The sequence below is a fragment of the Rhinopithecus roxellana genome, chromosome 20 (genome assembly GCF_007565055.1).
Source record: "Rhinopithecus roxellana isolate Shanxi Qingling chromosome 20, ASM756505v1, whole genome shotgun sequence".
In the NCBI taxonomy this organism is placed as follows: Eukaryota; Metazoa; Chordata; class Mammalia; order Primates; family Cercopithecidae; genus Rhinopithecus; species Rhinopithecus roxellana.
The window spans coordinates 65,323,243-65,343,372 of record NC_044568.1 but is presented as its reverse complement, the minus strand read 5'-3'; the positions used below and the strand labels follow the sequence as shown (position 1 = coordinate 65,343,372).

The 20,130-nt window shown below is 42.4% G+C and overlaps 1 protein-coding gene and 1 non-coding gene across 4 annotated transcripts in view; one reads left to right on the top strand and one right to left on the bottom strand.

Annotated features, from left to right (window-relative positions):
- PHLPP2 (PH domain and leucine rich repeat protein phosphatase 2) overlaps positions 1-19,757 on the top strand; it is a 79,292-nt gene extending 59,535 nt beyond the window's left edge. The window contains exons 13-19 of one of the 3 annotated variants that reach the window (XM_030925317.1): positions 2,196-2,396; positions 7,805-7,967; positions 8,254-8,384; positions 9,619-9,729; positions 10,898-11,092; positions 13,151-13,382; positions 16,427-19,757. In XM_030925317.1, coding sequence (XP_030781177.1) covers positions 2,196-2,396; positions 7,805-7,967; positions 8,254-8,384; positions 9,619-9,729; positions 10,898-11,092; positions 13,151-13,382; positions 16,427-17,581 — 2,188 coding nt within the window. In that variant the 3' untranslated portion in view covers positions 17,582-19,757. The remainder of the gene's footprint in view (positions 1-2,195; positions 2,397-7,804; positions 7,968-8,253; positions 8,385-9,618; positions 9,730-10,897; positions 11,093-13,150; positions 13,383-16,426) is intronic. The other 2 variants (XM_030925318.1, XM_030925319.1) reach the window with 2 other exon arrangements.
- LOC115895406 lies at positions 41-147 on the bottom strand. The gene has a single exon (XR_004055602.1). It is a non-coding gene; the product is annotated as a U6 spliceosomal RNA (small nuclear RNA).
- Positions 19,758-20,130: the final 373 nt, after the last annotated feature.

The window sequence follows — 20,130 nt, the reverse complement described above, 5'->3', positions numbered from 1 at the left end:
CCACTGCACCCAACCTGAAAACTAGTTTTTGGTTTTTTTTTCAAATACGGAATGGTTCACAAATTTGCGTGTTATACTTGCTCAGAGTCCTTGCTAATCTTCTCTATATCGTTCCAGTTTTAGTATATGTGCTGCCAAAGCGAGCACTGAAAACTGGTTTTTAATTATATTTTTCTACAACATGGAGAAGGCAATATTGTTTTCAATTTAGAAATGGAGAAAACAGAGATGAACAGTAGTAAATGAACAGGAGACGTAAAAAACTGTTCAGCCCACAGTTGTCTGGCTTGTTCTGTCTTTAGCAGCTTATACATCTCAATGTATAATACAGTTGGTTGCATATTCTTCAGAATAAAATCTTTGGAAATTCTAAAAAGTATTTAAAGGAAATTTTCTTTATGTAACATTTATATGGAGTCTTGATGCAGTTGTTAATCTACAAATGTTTGTTAGCGATGCATAATGCTGCATTTGGTCCTCATGATAGTCTGAATAAAATTAGTTTACAACCTTAGAATCTGTAGTGAGTAACTTAGCTGTAGTGAACTGTCAGTGGTATTTATTTAATGCTAACTCTGGACAGAGCTTTGTTGAGACCACAACACAAGCAGACACACAGTACCTGCCATTAGCTTAAAAGCTAATTTGTTATGTAAAACTTATATTTCAATATAAAAAGCAAATTAGGGATTATGGATCATACAACATGAAGAAGACCTGAGAACACACAAGTTTAATAATAATAGCTGCCTTTTATTGAGAATGTTCTGGACCGGGCGTGGTGGCTCACACCTGTAATCCCAGCACTTTGGGAGGCCAAGGCAGGCGGATCACGAGGTCAGGAGATGGAGACCATACTGGCTAACACGGTGAAACCCCATCTCTACTAAAAATACAAAAAATCAGCCGGGCGTGGTGGCGGGCGCCTGTAGTCCCAGCTGCTCAGGAGGCTGAGGCAGGAAAGTGGCATGAACCTGGGAGGCGGAGCTTGCAGTGAGCCGAGATCGCGCCACTGTACTCCAGCCTGGGTGACAGAGTGAGACTCTGTCTCAAAAAAAAAAAAAAAGAGAATGTTCTGTATATACCAAATACTATGTTAGGCGAATTTTTAAATTATTCCATGTTTTGTCTATTAGATTGGCAAAGATTAAAATGGATTTGTAATATTCAGTGTTGACAGTTGACAAATGTGTGGCAAACTGGCATTCTTAATAGTCTTCTTGTGGAAGTATAATTTCTTTTTTTTTTTTTGAGACAGAGTCTCGCTCTGTCACCCAGGCTGGAGTGCAGTGGCCAGATCTCAGCTCACTGCAAGCTCCGCCTCCCGGGTTCACGCCATTCTCCTGCCTCAGCCTCCCGAGTAGGTGGGACTACAGGCGCCGCCACCTCGCCCGGCTAGTTTTTTGTATTTTTAGTAGAGACGGGGTTTCACCGTGTTAGCCAGGATGGTCTCGATCTCCTGACCTCGTGATCCGCCCGTCTCGGCCTCCCAAAGTGCTGGGATTACAGGCTTGAGCCACCGCGCCTGGCCTTTTTTTTTTTTTTTGAGACATAGTCTAGCTCTGTCACCAGGCTGGAGTGCAGTGGTATGATCTCGGCTCACTGCAACCTCCACCTCCTGGTTTCAAGCAATTCTCCTGCCTCAGCCTCCTGAGTAGCTGGGATTACAGGAGTATTCCACCATGCCCAGCTAATTTTTTTATTTTTTATTTTTTTAGTAGAGACAGGGTTTCACCATGTTGGCCAGGATGGTCTTGATCTCTTGACCTTGTGATCCGCCCACCTTGGCCTCCCAAAGTCCTGGGATTACAGGCGTGAGCCACCAGGCCCATCCCAGACAAAAGTTTTTCTAAATGGTGTATTCGTAGTTCAGAAATATGTGAACATGATATTCAGCAACATCCTTTCAGTAGGCAGTTTGACAGTAAAAGATGAAGTTAGGTTAGAATCAGGCACTCCAGAAGCCTGGGAAAACAACCAGGCTTGTACTTTTTTCTCTCTACTTGGTTTGCATGAATTGAGTAAAAGGAACTTTGGGTTGGATAGGATCAATTAGAGAAGAACTACTTGGAGAATGTTTTTTTTTTTCCATTTGGGAGCTTGGAATCGCAGCATTCCATACTGAGGTGACATGATGGTTTCTATATAGGAAGGCAACAAATGAAGGAGGTGATGATCTGTGTGTGTTCTGTCAGTCTCAGATACTTGAATGCATCTGCAAATAGTCTGGAGTCTTTACCATCTGCCTGCACTGGCGAGGAGAGTTTGAGTATGTTGCAGCTGCTTTATCTGACCAACAATCTCCTGACGGATCAGTGCATACCTGTCCTGGTGGGGCACCCGCACCTGCGAATCTTGCACCTTGCAAACAATCAGTTACAGACCTTTCCTGCAAGGTAAAATGAATGCAGACTTTGTTCATTTCAAATACACAACGTTAATTCTACATTTGTCAGAAAAAACATAGCCATCTGACTATGACTCTTTGTTTACGTTGACTGACTTACAGATGCTATGATTTTACTAGTTGAGTGGCAAAATCTCATCTTAATAGTTAGTACCCTGTTGCTAAGTATCAGTAACCAGGAAAATTGGTTAAAATATGTTTTATTTTTAGTTGTGACTACTTAATTATGGTCTAATAATCTAGAAAAGTACAGGCTTATGAAACAAATTCTGAAGACAATTTTTTATTTTCTCTTGTCAGCATTGTTTTATAAAATACTGTTATTTATTCATAGTACAAAAATGGAATGCTTACTGTAGGTCAAGTATTGTGTAACAGTTACAGTCTCTGTCCTCTAGGAATGTACAGTCAAATTGGGGAAATAAACAAGTGGATAGGCAGTTGCAGTGCAGTCTAAGAAAGGTAGGGTGTTTGGCCGGGAGTGGTGGCTCACGCCTGCAATCCCAATATTTTGGGAAACCAAGGCGGGCGGATCACAGGTTCGTGAGTTTGAGACCAGCCAGGGCAATATGGTGAAACCCTGTCTCTACTAAAAATACAAAAAAATTAGCCATACGTGGTGGCACATGCCTGTAATCACAGCTGTTCAGGAGGCTGAGGCAGGAGAATTGCTTGAACCCTGGAGGCAGAGGTTGCAGTGAGCCAAGATTGTGCCACTGCACTCCAGCCTGGGCGACAGAGTGAGACTCTGTCTCAAAAAATTACTAAGTAAATTAAATAAATAAATAGAAAGGCAGGGTGTTGAAGAAGATTGCATGTCACGTTGCACAGAGCCTGGGGATGGGGTTAGGCTTCCTGAAGGAAGAGATGAATCGTAGTTAGCCAGGCTACACCTATAAGAACACGTAAGAAAGATGTTTAATGCTGTCAAAGTTTGAGACGGTGTGAGTGAATAAGTAAATACCTTTCAAAATACATTTGGTTAAAACAGCAACTTTAGAACTTTTTTTTTTTTTTTTTTTTTTTGAGACGGAGTCTGGCTCTGTCACCCAGGCTGGAGTGCTGTGGCCGGATCTCAGCTCACTGCAAGCTCCGCCTCCCGGGTTCACGCCATTCTCCTGCCTCAGCCTCCCGGGTAGCTGGGACTACAGGCACCGCCACCTCGCCCAGCTAGTATTTTGTAGTTTTTTAGCAGAGACGGGGTTTCACCATGTTAGCCAGGATGGTCTCGATCTCCTGACCTCGTGATCCGCCCATCTCGGCCTCCAAAGTGCTGGGATTACAGGCTTGAGCCACCGCGCCTGGCCTAGAACTTTTTTTTTTTAAGAGATGGGATCTCATTACGTTGTCCAGGCTGGTCTCAAACTCCTGGGCTGAAGTGATTCTCCTACCTCTGCCTCTCAAATACCTGAGACTGCAGACGCATGCCACCATGACCAGCTAAAACTTGGAAAATTTAACACCAGAAAAATCTATGTCATGAAAGTAGTCATTAAAAATAATATTTTCAAAAACTAAGAACATGGGGCAATGACATGTGATATTAATAATTTTTGATGAAATTATATATATGTAAATTATAAAATTTTAATTTTTATGTACATTTACCATTTACAAAGTGAGATAGAGCTTAAGAAAATACACAGGGGAAACTTGATTGCAGTTCAGGTGATTCTCCTGCCTCAACCTTCCAAGGAGATGGGACTATAGGCATGCACTGCCACACCCAACTAATTTTTTTTTTTTTTTTTTGAGATGGAGTCTTGCTCTGTTGGCCAGCTGGAGTGCTGCGGTGCGGTCTCAGCTCACTGCAACCTCTGCCTCCCAGGTTCAAGTGATTCTCCTGCCTCAGCCTCCCAAGTAGTGGGGATTACAGGCATGTGCCACCACACCCAGCTAATTTTTTGTATTTTTGTAGAGACAAGGTTCCACCATGTTGACCAGGCTGGTCTCGAACTCTTGGCCTCGTGATCCATCCGCCTTGTCCTCTCAATGTACTGGGATTACAGGTGTGAGCCACTGCGTCCAGCCCATACCTGACTAATTTTTTAATCAAAAACTTGTAGAGGCCAGGTGTGGCGGCTCACGCCTGTAATCCCAGCACTTTGGCAGGGCGAGGCAGGCGGATCACGAGGTCAAGAGATCAAGACCAGCCTGGCCAACATGGTGAAACCCTGTATCTACTAAAAATACAAAAATTAGCCAGGCGTTGTGGTGGGTGCTTGTAATCCCAGCCACTCAGAAGGCTGAGGCAGGAGAATCACTTGAACCCAGGAGGCAGAGGTTGCAGTGAGCTGAGATCACACCACTGCAACTCCGGCCTGGGAACGGAGCAAGACTCCATCTCAAAAAAACAAAACTTGTAGAGGTTGGGCGGGGGGGGGGTCTCGCTATGTCCAGGCTGGTCTTGAACTCCCGGCCTCAAGTGATCATCTCACCTTAGCCTACCAAAATGCTGGGATTATAGGTGTGAGCCACTATGCCTGGTCAGCCTCCTTGAAAAAAATCAAACAATAACTTTTTACTTTTTATTATTATTATTTTTAATGACTTCTAAAATGAATGCAGAATCTTAATTTCAGGGTGTGGTAGATCTCTTGAAATGTTACCAGATTAACCTAATTGACCTCAAATATGTTCATATAAAGTGAAAATAATGGACCACTGACATATTATATTAGTTTATGTTTTTTTTGTTTTTTTTTCAGAATTTTTTTTTTTTTTTTTTGAGACGGAGTCTCGCTCTGTCGCCCGGGCTGGAGTGCAGTGGCTGGATCTCAGCTCACTGCAAGCTCTGCCTCCCGGGTTTACGCCATTCTCCTGCCTCAGCCTCCCGAGTAGCTGGGACCACAGGCGCCCGCCACCTCACCCGGCTAGTTTTTTGTATTTTTTAGTAGAGACGGGGTTTCACCATGTTAGCCAGGATGGTCTCGATCTTCTGACCTCGTGATCCGCCCGTCTCGGCCTCCCAAAGTGCTGGGATTACAGGCTTGAGCCACCGCGCCCGGCCTATATTAGTTTATGAAGCTGTTGGATGATACATAATTAGCTGCATAATGCTGTAAAACTATGAATCTCACCTAATTTGATGACACTTTTATTGTTGGAGGAGTCAAAAGCAGGTTGATATAAAACTTATTCAAAGAAAATGAAAAAAAGTTAGTAATAAAGACAAGAATTAGGCTGGGCACAGTGGCTCACGCCTGTAATCCCATCACTTTGGGAAGCTGAGGTGGGTGGATCACTTGAGATCAGGAGTTTAAGACCAGCTTAGGCAACATGGTGAAACCCGTCTCTACTAAAAATACAAAAATTAGCCGAGTGTGGTGTTGTGTGCCTGCCTGTAATCCCAGCTACTCAGGAGGCCAAGGCATGAGAATTGCTTGAACCTGGGAGGTGGAGGTTGCAGTGAGTGAGATCGTGCCATTGTATTCCAGCCTGGGCAACAGAGCGGGACTCCATCTCAAAAAAATGAAAAAGACAAGAATTAACATCACAAAAAATAGAGTAATCTGAATATATATAATAAAACTGAGTGGAATTTAGGAACAATATATTTTTAAAAATGAGTGTTCTCTACTAAATAGTAAATCCACTATCAGTTCATTTCCTGAGCAGTTATAATTGTATAGGCACAATACAAATCTTGTTTGTTTCTTTTGAACTATTTTCAGAATCTAGCACAGTTCTGGGTACTGAGTAAGAAACTGAGTGAGGAGGCTGCATTTCTGTTTACAAGTCAGAAAAATCCAGGCAGGATAAGGGAAAACAACATGAGATTTGGACATGGAAACACTTTAAAAATATATTGTTAAGTAAAAGAAAGTCATAAATACAATGTATATAATATAGTATCTTTTTTTGTTTTTGTTTTTGAGACAGGGTCTTGTGTCGCCCAGGCTGGTGTGCAGTGGTGCAGCAATAACTCATTGCATACTTAAACTCCTGGGCTCAAGCGATTGACCTGCCTTAGCCTCTGAAAGTACCGGAATTACAGGTGTTACAGGTGTGAGCCACCACACCTACCTGGCCTATAATACCATTTTTTAATTTGAAAAGTATAGTTTCATTCCTTAAGAAACAAGAATACTATCTACCAAAATGTTATCAGAGATTATCTTTGGCAGTAGCATTAAAAGATTTTTTTTCCTGTTTGTCTCTATTTTTCAGTTTTTTTCAGTGAGTATATATTATTATCAGAAAAAATAATTGTAATTTACAAAGCTTAGTCATTTAAAAATATGAAATTTCTAGGAGTAGGAATTATGATATGTTATATGAAAAAGGCAAGATATAAAATTTATGTAAAAACAAATATGAAAAATTTGGTAGGAAATTCAGCAAAATGATAAAAGTAATTCTTTCAGATTGCTGGTATTGGCGATTTCTTTATTTTTCAAACGTTCTCTCCGTGTTAACAGCAGTTGATTATTTTTATAATTTTTAAACCAATAAATCAAAATAAATTAGAACAATTTGTAATAACCTAAAGGTGTTAGTCTTACTTAAAGTATTTTGCTTACCATGTAGAAAGCTTTGCTCAGTCATGGAACAGTGTAAATCACTTGCCTCACAGCACAGTGCTGTGTGTATAGTAAGAACTTGATAGATGTTTAGTGGAGATGAGTTCATGTCATGAATGGGTAAGTGTAGAGATTTAAAACTGAAAGGAATCTTAGCGATGGGCTGGGCGTGGTGGCTCACGCCTATAATCCCAGCACTTTGGGAGGCTGAGGTGGGCAGATCACTTGAGGTCGGGAGTTCGAGACCAGCCTGGCCAACATGGAGAAACCCCATTTCTACTAAAAATACAAAATCAGCCAGGCATGGTGGTGCATACCTGTAATCCCAGCTACTTGGGAGGCTGAGGCAGGAGAATTGCTTGTATCCGGGAGGCAGAGGTTGCGATGAGCCAAAATCAGACCATTGCACTCCAAACTGGGCAAGAAGAGTGAAACTCCGTCTCAAAAAAATAAAAAAAGAATCTTAGTGATGATTTAGTACAACCTCATGTTTTACAGCTGAGGGTATTGAAGACTGCTGACATTGACTTACTTAGTATTTTGCTGCTAGTTAGTGGTAAAGCAAGCAACAAAACTAATCCCCCAATTTGAGGCCACTCCTTTTCCAGCCACTTTCTTTACATTAGGTAACAGGAAGATGTTCCTGCCCATAAGATCCAACAGTCCTTGAAACACACTGAGGGAGATCAGGCTTAGTTATAGCAGGAGTAGTTATCTTCTTGAGCCACTGCCTTTCCTGGTATTCCTGGTGTCGGTTTCATTTCTCACCAGTCATCTGGCAGTGGACCATGTCGGCCTTCTGTACTCTGAATAGCACTTCCTTGGCAGCTGCTCAGTCTGGGTGCATTCTAGTATTCTAGTGTTTCTTTTTCAGCAAACTAAATAAATTGGAGCAATTGGAGGAGCTGAACCTAAGTGGCAACAAGCTTAAAACCGTTCCCACAACCATAGCAAACTGCAAAAGGCTGCACACCCTTGTTGCACACTCCAACAACATCAGCATTTTCCCAGAAATACTGCAGTTGCCTCAGATCCAGGTACTTCTGTGTGCTGGAATGATGTCCTTATTGGGGGAAACGGCAGGAGAGTGAATGAGGTTATTCTCCTTTTATAAAGAAGAAAGGAGTGTGAATGAGATAGTTCTCATAAGAAAAAATATTATTGTCTTCTCATGTATTCTGGTTTGGGACCAGAGTGTATGTAATGAATTCCTGGGAAGAAATTAAGTTCCTCTTTGGGGATATAGTAAGAGATTGGACACTTGGGAGTAAAGAACTAAGTCTCTATGATGTATTTTCTTTTGATTTCTCAATTTTTTCTTAGTTTGTAGACCTAAGTTGCAATGACTTGACAGAAATCCTGATTCCAGAGGCTTTGCCTGCTACATTACAAGACCTTGACCTGACTGGAAATACAAATCTGGTTCTGGAACACAAGACACTGGACATATTTAGGTAGGAAAAAATTTGAAATGGAATCTGCATGTGCTCTTAGGCCCACCAGCCATGTGTAGGTCTTCCTTAGTACTGTGGAGATCTCTATTAATGAAAGGAACAGAATGAATTTAGGCCATAAAGCCCCTAGGTTCTCTTCTTTGATTAAGTTATGAATAGATGTTGTATCCAATAGTCAATCTGTTTGTATTAGGACTACTCCATGGCTACTACCCACCCACATACTGAATATTTTCACAAAAGGCATAGACGTTTTAGGTGGCACAGATTATATAACATCTAAGAGACAATACAAGTTCATCCATTGTACCAAGACTTCATTGTATCAAAATACTTAACATAAATAGATGGTTGGCTAAAATTTGGAAATCTTTGTTGTGCTTAGTTTTTGATTGAAACTCCTACCCCTTTGAACCTCCTACCCCTTTCCTTTCTCTCCCCTCCTTCTTTGCCAGTAGTTCAGCATACTACTTTCATCAGTCTTTCTGGAAATGAATCTTAGTCTGTCCATAGATTATTTTATTAAAAGATATATTATTGTTGGCCGGGCACAGTGGCTCACGCCTGTAATTCCAGTACTTTGGGGGGCCAAGGTAGGTGGATCACCTGAGGTCAGGAGTTCAAGACCAGCCTGGTCAACATGACAAAACTCCATCCCTATTAAAAATACAAAAATTAGCCAGGTGCAGTGGCTCACACCTGTAATCCTGCACTTTGGGAGGCCGAGGTGGGCAAATCACTTGAGGTCAGGAGTTCGAGACCAGCCTGCCCAACATGGTGAAACCCCATCTCTACTAAAAATACAGAAATTAGCTGGTTGTTGTGGCAGGCGCCTGTAATCTCAGCTACTCGGGAGACTGAGGCGGGAGAATCCAGGAAGCAAAGGTTGCAGTGAGCCAATAGTGTGCCACTGCACTCCAGCCTGGGCAACAGAGGGAGACTCTGTCTCAAAAAAAAAAAAAAAGAATAAAGAAATACAAAAGTTAGCCAGGCATGGTGGCATGCACCTGTAATCTCAGCTGCTCAGAAGGCTGAAGCAGGAAAATTGCTTGAACCTGGGAAGCAGAAGTTGCGGTGAGACAAGGTCACACCACTGCACTCCAGCCTCTGTGACAAGAGGAAGACTCTGTCTCCAAAAAAAAAAAATAAATAAAATAAAAGAATACTATTGTTGGGATAGTTTTTTGTAAAATACAGAAGAATATGTGGTTTAATCTTCCTTCACCTCCCACAGCCATATCACAACCCTGAAAATTGATCAGAAACCTTTGCCAACCACAGATTCTACAGTTACATCAACTTTCTGGAGCCATGGACTGGCTGAGATGGCAGGGCAGAGAAATAAGTGAGTATATTGGCCGTGGAGACTGAGAAGGAAGAAAGGCAGCCCCTGGCGTCTGAGAACTGGCCTGATGCTCATAATAGCTAGGCCATGTTGTTCTGTTGTACATAAACAAATCATAGAACGTCAGTGTCGGATAAGATCCCTTTGAGATCATGATAAAGTTTTAAGACAAAAACAACACGAATGTGCAGTCAACAGAATACCAAACACCCTCTTTCATGGCTGAGATGGGTAGATGCTGCTTTCTGTACCAATTACAGCTTTATCCTTCTGCTAATTTTCCTTCCCTATAGATAAGATTTATACCCAGCCATAGAATAGGGCTCCACTTTCTGATGACACCTTGTCTGGTATGATCCTCTTCCTTAGACCCTGCCCAAAGTGACCGAACCAAAGTCCAAACCCTGTAGTGGGTTCTTTTTAGCATCCCTTACCTGTATACCCCAAGGTTCCATGGGGTGCACTCTCATTTGCTATAAGGAGTAATAAACTCAACTTTTTCAACCCTAGGTGTGCTCTGGTGGTCTTTGGCTGATGGGCCTTGACAAAAGTAATCCTTAGTCACTACTAAGAGCAAGTGTTTTATCTTACCAGCCTTTGGCAGCATTGCAAAGCTAATATGTACTGCCCATGAATGTGGCTGTTTTCCCTTTCCTTAGGACATTAGCTCTTTCAGATGTAGCTTAATTATCATGTCTGGGGACTTTTCTTATGTGTAGATTACGATTTGCTTCTAGTCTTCACCACCTTTAGTTAATACTTACTTTTTAAAAGAATGCTTCCGGACAGGCATGGTGGCTCACACCTGTAATCCCAGCACTTTGGGAGGCCGAGGCGGGCAGATCACAAGGTCAGGAGATCGAGACCATCCTGGGTAACACAGTGAAACCCTGTTTCTACTAAAAATACAAAAAAATTAGGTGGGCACGGTGGCTGGTGCCTGTAGTCCCAACTACTCAGGAGGCTAAGGCAGGAGAATGGCATGAACCTGGAAGGTGGAGCTTATAGTGAGCCGAGATTGCCACTGCATTCCAGTCTGGGCGACAGTGCCAGACTCCCTCTCAAAAAAAAAATCTCAAAAAAAAAAAAAAAAAAGAATGCTTCTTGAAGAATAATATTTTACCAGTAACTTTTTTTGATGATTGTGTTTCTCATGCTTCTGTTATAGGCTGTGTGTCTCAGCGCTTGCTATGGATAACTTTGCAGAGGGGGTGGGAGCTGTGTATGGCATGTTTGATGGGGACCGAAATGAGGAGCTCCCACGCCTGCTGCAGTGTACGATGGCAGATGTGCTTTTAGAAGAGGTACAGCAGTCAACTAATGACACAGTTTTCATGGCTAACACCTTCTTGGTATCTCACAGGTAAGCAGGTGGGTTGAAAAATCCCTAACTCAGTTCTACATTTGGAAAATACGTCTTTCTAAACCAAAAGGTTAGGGTCTAAATTAGGGTCTAAATTATGGATACAGGATCAAGCAAAGAACTCACGTTGTTGTCTTCTATGATCATTCTCTATATGAGCATGGAGTGTGGGGACTTTGGCTCTTTCAAAAGTCCATGGGGTCATCTGTTTTCTCTGTTGAATCCAAAGGCTGCTGAGGATCTGGGAAGCCCAAAATTTATGTGCAAAAGGTTGTGTGTGTATATATATGTGGTTGTACATTTTGAGGAGGAAGGTGGTCAGCTTTCATAAGATTGTCCAAGGAGTCAGTGACCTACAAAAGAGTTAACCACATACTTGTGAGATTCATCGGTTTAGAATACCTCTTTCTGGGGTTTTACCGAACTCATCTTCTAAGTAAAGTCTAAGCCACTTAAGGGCAAAAACCCTATACAGATGCTCCTCAACTTCGAATAGGGTTACATCCTGATAAACCCATCATAATTTGAAAGTGTGGTAAGTAGAAACTACATTTAATACACCTAACTTAGCAGACATCATGGCTTCACTTAGCCTACATTAAATGTGCTTGGAACGCTTACCCCATTAGCTTATAGTTGGGCAAAATCATGTGGTGACACAGGGCACTGTATTGGTTGTTTACCCTTGTGATCAAGTGGCTGACTGGGAGCTATGGCTCGCTACCTCTGCCCAGCATCATGAGAGAACATCGTACCACATGTCACTAGCCCAGGAAAAGATCAAAATACAAACTAACAGTTTCTACTAAATGCATGCAGTATTGCTTTTGCACCATCGTGAAGTCAAAAAGTCTTAAATTGAACCATCGTAAGTCGAGGATATCTGTATAACCTAACTGTAATGGAGCATTTGCATATCAGGTGGACTGATAAAGGATATGAACAACTGAGAGGTTGTTTGTAAACTTGTATAATCCAGGTTGAAATGGAACAGCTTGGAGCTTGAACTAGTTTTTTTTTTTTTTTTTCTTTTTTGAGACGGAATCTTGCTCTGTCCCCCAGGCTGGAGTGCAGTGGTGCAACCTCGGCTCATTGCAAGCTCCGCCTCCCGGGTTCACGCCATTCTCCTGCCTCAGCCTCCCGAGTAGCTGGGACTGCAGGCACCCGCCACCACGCCCAGCTAATTTTTTGTATTTTTAGTAGAGACGGGGTTTCACCGTGTTAGCCAGGATGGGCTTTAACTAGTTTTATCTGTGATAACAAAAGCGAAGTGTTAGGAAGGAGTCTCTTTTTCAGTAGTATAATTGAACTGGAAACTTTGCAAAATAAAGGGTTTAGGAAAGGGAACTCAATTTATGAAGCAACTCTTGAGCCAGGAACTGTAGCAAGTATTTTTCATGCTATATATTTTATCAGAGAAATTTCCTGGAGAAATTGCTTGCTGAGGATCTATAGCCAGAAAATGGCAGAGCTGGGATTTGAAACTAGATCTTTTGCTAGTGTCTGTTCCTCATTAACATTGTTTCCAAGTACAGATGCGTGGATGCCCTGCATATGGGGGAAATGCAAGAATCATGGTCCTTCCCTTGAGGAACTTAGAACCTAAGTGAGTGGTTCTCAAAGTGTTGTTCTAGGACCAGCAGCCTCAGAATCACCAGAAATTTCTTGGAATGCAGTTTACTGGGCCAGCCTCTTACCCACTGATTCAGAAATTCTGAGGCTAGGGCCCAGCAGTCCCTGTTCTGACAAGCCCTCAGGGGATTCTGATGTGCTAAAGTTTGAGAGCCCCTGAATGAGGAAGTCTTTGATCAGACACAAAAGCTGTGGAGAAAGATGCAAAAGGGAGATTCTCTCCCTTTCGTAAACCTTTTCCTCAGCTGAGAATGGAAGGCAGAACTGTCTTCACCACCATCAGCCACAGCAAGTCTGCAGTTAGGTGGATAGGGTCAGGCTGGTTCACGATCACATGGCAAAAAAAAAAAAAAAAATGTACGTGCAGGACCACCACTTTCTTCTAAAACTAGCCACCACATCTTCTTTTTCTTTCTTTCTGAACAGGAAATTAGGAATGGCTGGCCAGAAGTTGGGCTCCTCCGCTCTCCTGTGCTACATTCGCCCTGACACTGCCGATCCAGCAAGTAGCTTTAGCTTGACTGTAGCCAATGTTGGCACTTGTCAAGCAGTCCTGTGCCGAGGTGGGAAGCCAGTGCCCCTCTCTAAAGTCTTCAGCCTGGAGCAGGACCCAGAGGAGGCGCAAAGGGTGAAGGACCAAAAAGCCATCATCACAGAGGTGTGTTCCGCTCCCTGCCAGTCACTTCTACTTCCCCCATCCAGTGGAGGCTGCTTTGTGTAGAGGTGATGAATGCCCATTTTCTTCCTATCACGCCCTATAAATTGTATCCAATCCAGATAAAAGTTCAATTCACATGGTTTCAGCTACAGTACTAGAAGAAAATCTGATCAGTGACTAGCACAGAGAAGAAGCAAAGTGAATTAGAAATACAAAATCTTGATTTGTCATCCTGTATATTGATAGCTAGCTTATAAAATGGATGTTAAATGTCCCCCTTAGCTAATTTCCAGCTCATCTGGTTTGTTATTCCAAATAGAAGAAAGAGTTCTCTAGTTTGACATCTCCATTCTGAAATGCAAAGTTTCAAAATGTTCTGTGTTTATACTCTATATGGTGTAGTATGCTCTGGTGTTCTGTTTTGGTAATGAAACATCAGTGTTTCTACTGTTTTATAGCTTTTCTCCTTTTTTAGAAATTAACATTTTGCTCTCAGAGAAACTTTAGCAATTACTTGTGAACATTGTTTATCACAAAGCGGAATTCCATTCAGATCTTTTGAGAACTGTAAATTGGATTGTTTGTTTCTGTATTGTTGAGTTTTAAGAGTCTTTGTAGGCCCGGCGCAGTGGCTCATGCCTGTAATCCCAGCATTTTGGGAGGCTGAGGTGGGCGGATCACCTAAGGTCAGGAGTTTGAGACCAGCCTGACCAACATGGAGAAGCCCCGTTGCTACTAAAAATACAAAAAAAAAAAAAAAAAAAAAAAAAAAGGCCAGGCGTGGTGGTGCATGCCTGCAATCCCAGCTACTCGGGAGGCTGAGGCAGGAGAATTGCTTGAACCTGGGAGGTGGAGGTTGCGGTGAGCTGAGGTTGCGCCACTGCACTCCAGCCTGGGTGACAAGAGCAAAACTCTGTCTCAAAAAAAAAAAAAGAAAGAAAAAAAAGTCTTTGTATATTTTGGAAACAAGTTCTTTATCAGATACATGTTTTGCAAATATTTTTTCCCAGTCTGGGGCTTGTCTTTCCATTCTTTTAACAGTGTTTTTTTGCAGAGATTTTAGTTTTAATGAAGGCCCACTTGTCAGTTTTTGTCTCATGGATCATGCTTGTGGTGTTGTATCTAAAACTCATGGCCAAACCCAAGGTCACCTAGATTTTCTTCTATGTTATCTTCTAGAAGTTTAGTTTTGTGTTTTACATTTTGGTCCACGGTCTGTTTTGAGTTAATTTTTGTGAAAAGTGTAAGCTCCCTGTCTATATTGGTGTTTTGCATGTAGGTGTCCACTTGTTCCAGCACCATTTGTTGAAAAGACTATCCTTTGTATGGCCTTTGCTCTTTCTTCAGAGATCGGTTGACTGTATTTGTGTGGGTCCATTTCTGGACTGTTTTGTCAGAATTCTGTATTAAAGTTCATCTAAGGAAACAAAAATAAAAAACCATCATTATTAAGTGATCGATACTATTAGGATTCTGGAAATATGAGACATTAGTTTTGGGAAGCTCAGTCAAAACAAATGAAAGATAAAAGATAGCATTTTAAATTTTTAGTTATTTTTAGAGACAAGGTCTTGCTGTGATACCCAGTTTGTACTTGAACTTCTGGATTAAGTGATCTTTCTGCTTTAGCTTCCTGAGTAGCTGGGACTCTAGGCACATACCACTGCGCCTGGCTTCAGATAACTTTTTGTTTGACTTGTCTTTTTATAGAATTTGGATAATGTTTCTTCTTCTTCTTCTTTTTTTTTTTTTTAGGCAGAGTTTCATTCTTGTTGCTTAGGCTGGAGTGCCATGGCGTTATCTTGGCTAACCGCAATCTCTGCCTCCCGGGTTCAAGCGAGTTTCCTGCCTCAGCCTCCCGAGTAGCTGGGACTGTAGGCGCCTGTGCGCCACTATGCCTGGCTAATTTTGTGTTTTTAGTAGAGACGGGGTTTCTCCATGTTGGTCAGTCTGGTCTTGAACTCCCATCTCAGATGATCTACCCACCTCAGCCTCCCAAAGTGCTGGGATTACAGGCATGAGCCACCGTGCCTGGCCAATGTTTAGATTTTTCTTAGGGGATTGTAGACAAGTAGGAAGTATTTTTATAAATGTTATTTTAACCACAAACATTTATTGTTTGTCCATTATTTGCCAAGCACCATACCTTTATTATTTTACTTAATCTTAACAATAACTCCCATGAATTGGTGGGCCCTAGCCCCAGAGTTTCTGATTCAGTGGGTAGTTGTTAAACTCCCATTTTCATTTTTCAGATGAAGAAAGTACAGTTTAGAGTTTATGACAAATTCCGGCAGATAAGGTCAGGTCTTCTCCCAGAGGGTAACTGCAAACTGAAATTATTGATGACTTTAGAGTTTTGTTTTGTATTTTTTTCTTTTCTTGAAAACAGTACTACAGAGTGTCTGACTTGTGAGCATTCCCAGCCTGCAAGCAGGGTTGCTCTGTTTCCTCTAAGTTTGGAATTACAGGGATTTTGATTTGATCAGCTGTTAATTCTTGATGCAGTCCCCAGAGCATAGGTCAATGATGCTGCACATCTCAGACTCCCCCTTTTTAGGCTGAATAACCTTAGAGATTATTTGATGCCTTAACTACCAAGATTGTCTTTACCGTTGGTATCTTTTCAGTCCCAGCTAATATCCCTTTAAGTGAGAAATCACTTTTAGTGACCTTTCTGTTTCATCCTCTCTGAGAATACTAGTGATAGAGAATTAATGATAGTTCTGCTTGTTGTTTTTCTATCATGTTTCTCTATTTATAGACATACTGAGGCCTGTTTTTCATGTTAAAGCAAACATCTTTTGGGATGGTGGTGCCTTTTAGTCAACTATTTTTACTTGACTCTATAATAACCATATAGTATTTTGTCTTTTAAGACTTCTCTACATTTATTTCTGTGCATCCACTTAAAATTACACTAATCCATAGGAAAAATCATATACAGTTTTATTGTAGATCCCTAAGCACTGTGATCTAGAAAGATATCAAGTTGCCTATCATTGTTGCTTGTTTCTCAGAATTTGTGTCCTGGTCTTCTCTAGGACAACAAAGTGAACGGGGTAACCTGCTGTACCCGGATGCTGGGCTGTACATACCTCTACCCTTGGATCCTCCCCAAGCCCCACATATCTTCCACTCCACTGACCATTCAAGATGAGTTGCTGATTCTGGGAAACAAAGCATTGTGGGAACATTTGTCCTACACAGAAGCTGTCAGTGCTGTACGTCATGTACAAGACCCATTAGCAGCTGCTAAGAAGCTGTGCACATTAGCACAGAGCTATGGCTGTCAGGACAACGTAGGGGCGATGGTGGTTTATTTGAATATTGGTGAAGAAGGCTGCACTTGTGAAATGAATGGGCTCACCCTCCCAGGTCCTGTGGGATTTGCTTCAACCACCACTATCAAGGATGCCCCTAAGCCAGCCACTCCATCCTCTAGCAGTGGGATTGCCTCTGAGTTCAGCAGTGAGATGTCCACCTCAGAGGTGAGCAGTGAAGTGGGGTCCACTGCTTCTGATGAGCATAATGCTGGGGGCCTGGACGCTGCCTTGCTTCCGAGGCCAGAGCGGCGCTGCAGCCTCCACCCAACACCCACCTCTGGGCTGTTTCAGCGCCAGCCTTCTTGTGCTACCTTCTCCAGTAACCAGTCTGACAACGGCCTGGACAGTGATGATGACCAGCCCGTTGAGGGGGTCATAACCAACGGCAGCAAGGTAGAGGTAGAAGTAGACATCCACTGCTGCAGGGGGAGGGATCTGGAGAACTCACCCCCTCTCATAGAGAGTTCTCCTACCCCGTGTTCTGAGGAACATGCTAGAGGGTCGTGTTTTGGGATCCGAAGACAGAACAGTGTAAATAGTGGCATAGTCCTGCCAGTGAGCAAGGACAGGATGGAGTTACAGAAGTCTCCCTCCACCTCCTGCCTCTATGGGAAGAAACTCTCCAATGGCTCTATTGTGCCCCTAGAGGACAGCCTCAACCTCATTGAAGTGGCCACAGAAGTGCCCAAGAGGAAAACTGGCTATTTTGCTGCCCCCACTCAGATGGAACCAGAGGACCAGTTTGTTGTACCTCGTGACCTGGAAGAAGAAGTGAAGGAACAAATGAAGCAGCACCAGGACAGCCGGCTCGAGCCTGAGCCCCACGAAGAGGATCGGACCGAGCCTCCGGAGGAGTTTGACACAGCACTGTGACCGCCCCACTGGGCACAGTGTGGGAGGAAGCTGTGCAGGGTTGGGGTAGGAACCTGCCAGAGGCATTCTGCCTCTACGTTTCTTTTTGTTGGTTTGGTTTTTTTGTTTGTTTTGTTTTTGAGATGGAGTCTCGCTCGGTCGCTCAGGCTGGAATGCAATAGTGCAATCTCGGGTTACTGTGACCTCCGCCCCTGGGTTCAAGCCATTCTCCTGTCTCAGCCTCCCGAGTAGCTGGGATTACAGGCACCTGCCATCATGCCCAGCAATTTTTTTTTTTTTTTTTAATATTTTTAGAGACGGGGTTTCACCATGTTGGCCAGGCTGGTGTTGAACTCCTGACCTCAGGTGATCCACCCTCCTTGGCCTCCCAAAGTGCTGGGATTACAGGCGTGAGCCACCACGCCCAGCCCTGCCTCTACATTTCTAAACCATAGCTGTTTGAGTTTGAACTCGGAGCCAAAAAGAGTGAGAGCCATCAGTGGCTGGCTCTGGATAAACTAGTAGCTACCATCAGTGTTAAGTTTGATATTTAACCTGCATTGGAATTCCCAGGGGTACTGGGAAGAAAGCAGCTGTTCTGTGTCAGTCCTGCCACCTGCCATTAACCCTTTCTCTCCTAGGATCATTTTGAGAATTTGCCTGCCTGGGCAGGAAAGGGACTATTTCTGTGGAGGAAAAAAGTGAAGATCGATTCTCTTTACTAATTGCTGCTGATGGATCTCTGTGACAGAGAAATCACCTTATCTCAGACTAATGGGGTGTGATGTGACTAGTCACATGGCTTTTCATTCTTCTCTACGAGAATACAGCCTATCAAAATGATGTCTGTTGGAAATGTAGAACCAATCAAACATAATTTATGTATGTAATGTAATAAGAGCACTTTTCATTGACTGTGAACTTTTTATTTTTGAATCTGCACTCGAGCCAATCTTCTTAGAGGCAGCCCGGCACCTTCATCCATAGGCAGAGAGAGAATTGGGTGTTGGAGCCTTATCCGAGGGTATAGGAAGGACCCTGTGAAGTTGATTTAACTGTTGGATGTCAGACTGTGAAAGCTCCTGAGAAACTTGGGGTAATAGTATCTTCTTTTGGGGATGAAAATGGGGAAGGAGTGAGGACCAAGACTACTTCTTCCTAGATCAGAAAAAGAGAATTACCCCTTGACACATATGATACCTGCTCGGTGTTTCCCAAGGAAATTGAGGGATTGGCCTCTTTCCTTAGCACGTGGAGGAATTGGCAGTCAGCTTCCTAAGGGGGAGGGTCAAGGCTGACACTGCTTGCATCCACGTGACCTTAAGTTATGGCAGATGACTCTGAAATGGACTGAGGCCAATTAGAACAGATGAATGGAGCGCTCAGGTTAGACTTGTTCCATCTGTGCTGGAGGAGAGGGATGGTTCTCTAGAATATTGGAAATGAGTTGAGGGCTCGCCTCTTGAATGTTGAACAGTGTACTCTTCTGAAAACTGCATATTCTATGTGGTTTTAGAATACTGGGCTCAATACTAACATAAGAAAGACACTTCATTGAGAAAATTCTTAAGCTTACAGAAAACCTGTATTTTTTGCACATTCCACATAACCCTAGCAAAATGCAGTTTCTTCATATTTCTGTCACTTTTTCCACTTGAAGATTTGCTTAGGAAAATTCCTGTTCCCACAAAATGTTGGCATTGCTTGATTTTACCCAATGGGGAATGTGCTTTGAATTTTTGGAACACTTCTACAATTAAAAATAGAGTAGAGCCATTTTTTATTTGTTTCATCGGAAACAATACGTTAAAGAGAGGGTTAAATATAAATATATTTTCGTGTGTATTTTTGGGAAGTTTTTGTTCAAAGCAATAGTCAAAAACCAGATGACCTGTCCATAATAATTGTATGTCTTCATCTTCTCAGAGGCCCCGTGCCCATATGCACGTGTCATTGGGGTACACTCTTGGGAGATTTGGTACACTCTAACGGATGTCTAATGTTCAACCCCTCGAGAATCTGAACTTGATTCCCCAAATTGTGAAACTACTGGTCAGCTATTGAAAAATTTTAGAACTCAGGTCTTCGATTTGAAGTAGGGAACATAGTGGCTCACGCAGAGTTTAGGTGCTGTTAGAAAGATGGGAACCAGAGTGTTTTGCCACCTTATTTTTATATGGGAATTTTTTTTTTAATGAGGAAAAAATGAAAATGAAATAACCCAGGATGATAGTGATGAGTCATGTAAAACATCTTACTCAGACGGCAGAACCTTCAGGCTGTAGAATAGTGATGTCCAAAAATTAAAGTTATTTTGGGAATACACCACTTTAATAGTATAGTCTCATAAAAATTATTATTTATGGTGAACCCCTTTGTCTGCTATTCATTTCCCACCCTACTTACTGGAACCTCCTCAAAACCCAGTTCTGAAATCACCTTACCAAAAGTAAATATATTTACTTTTTAGTCAGTAGAACTCTGTAATTCCAAATGTTCTATGTGCTAGAATTATTTTCAGGAACCATTAGGTTGTATTGAAAATCTTTATTATAGGCAGTACCAAAACT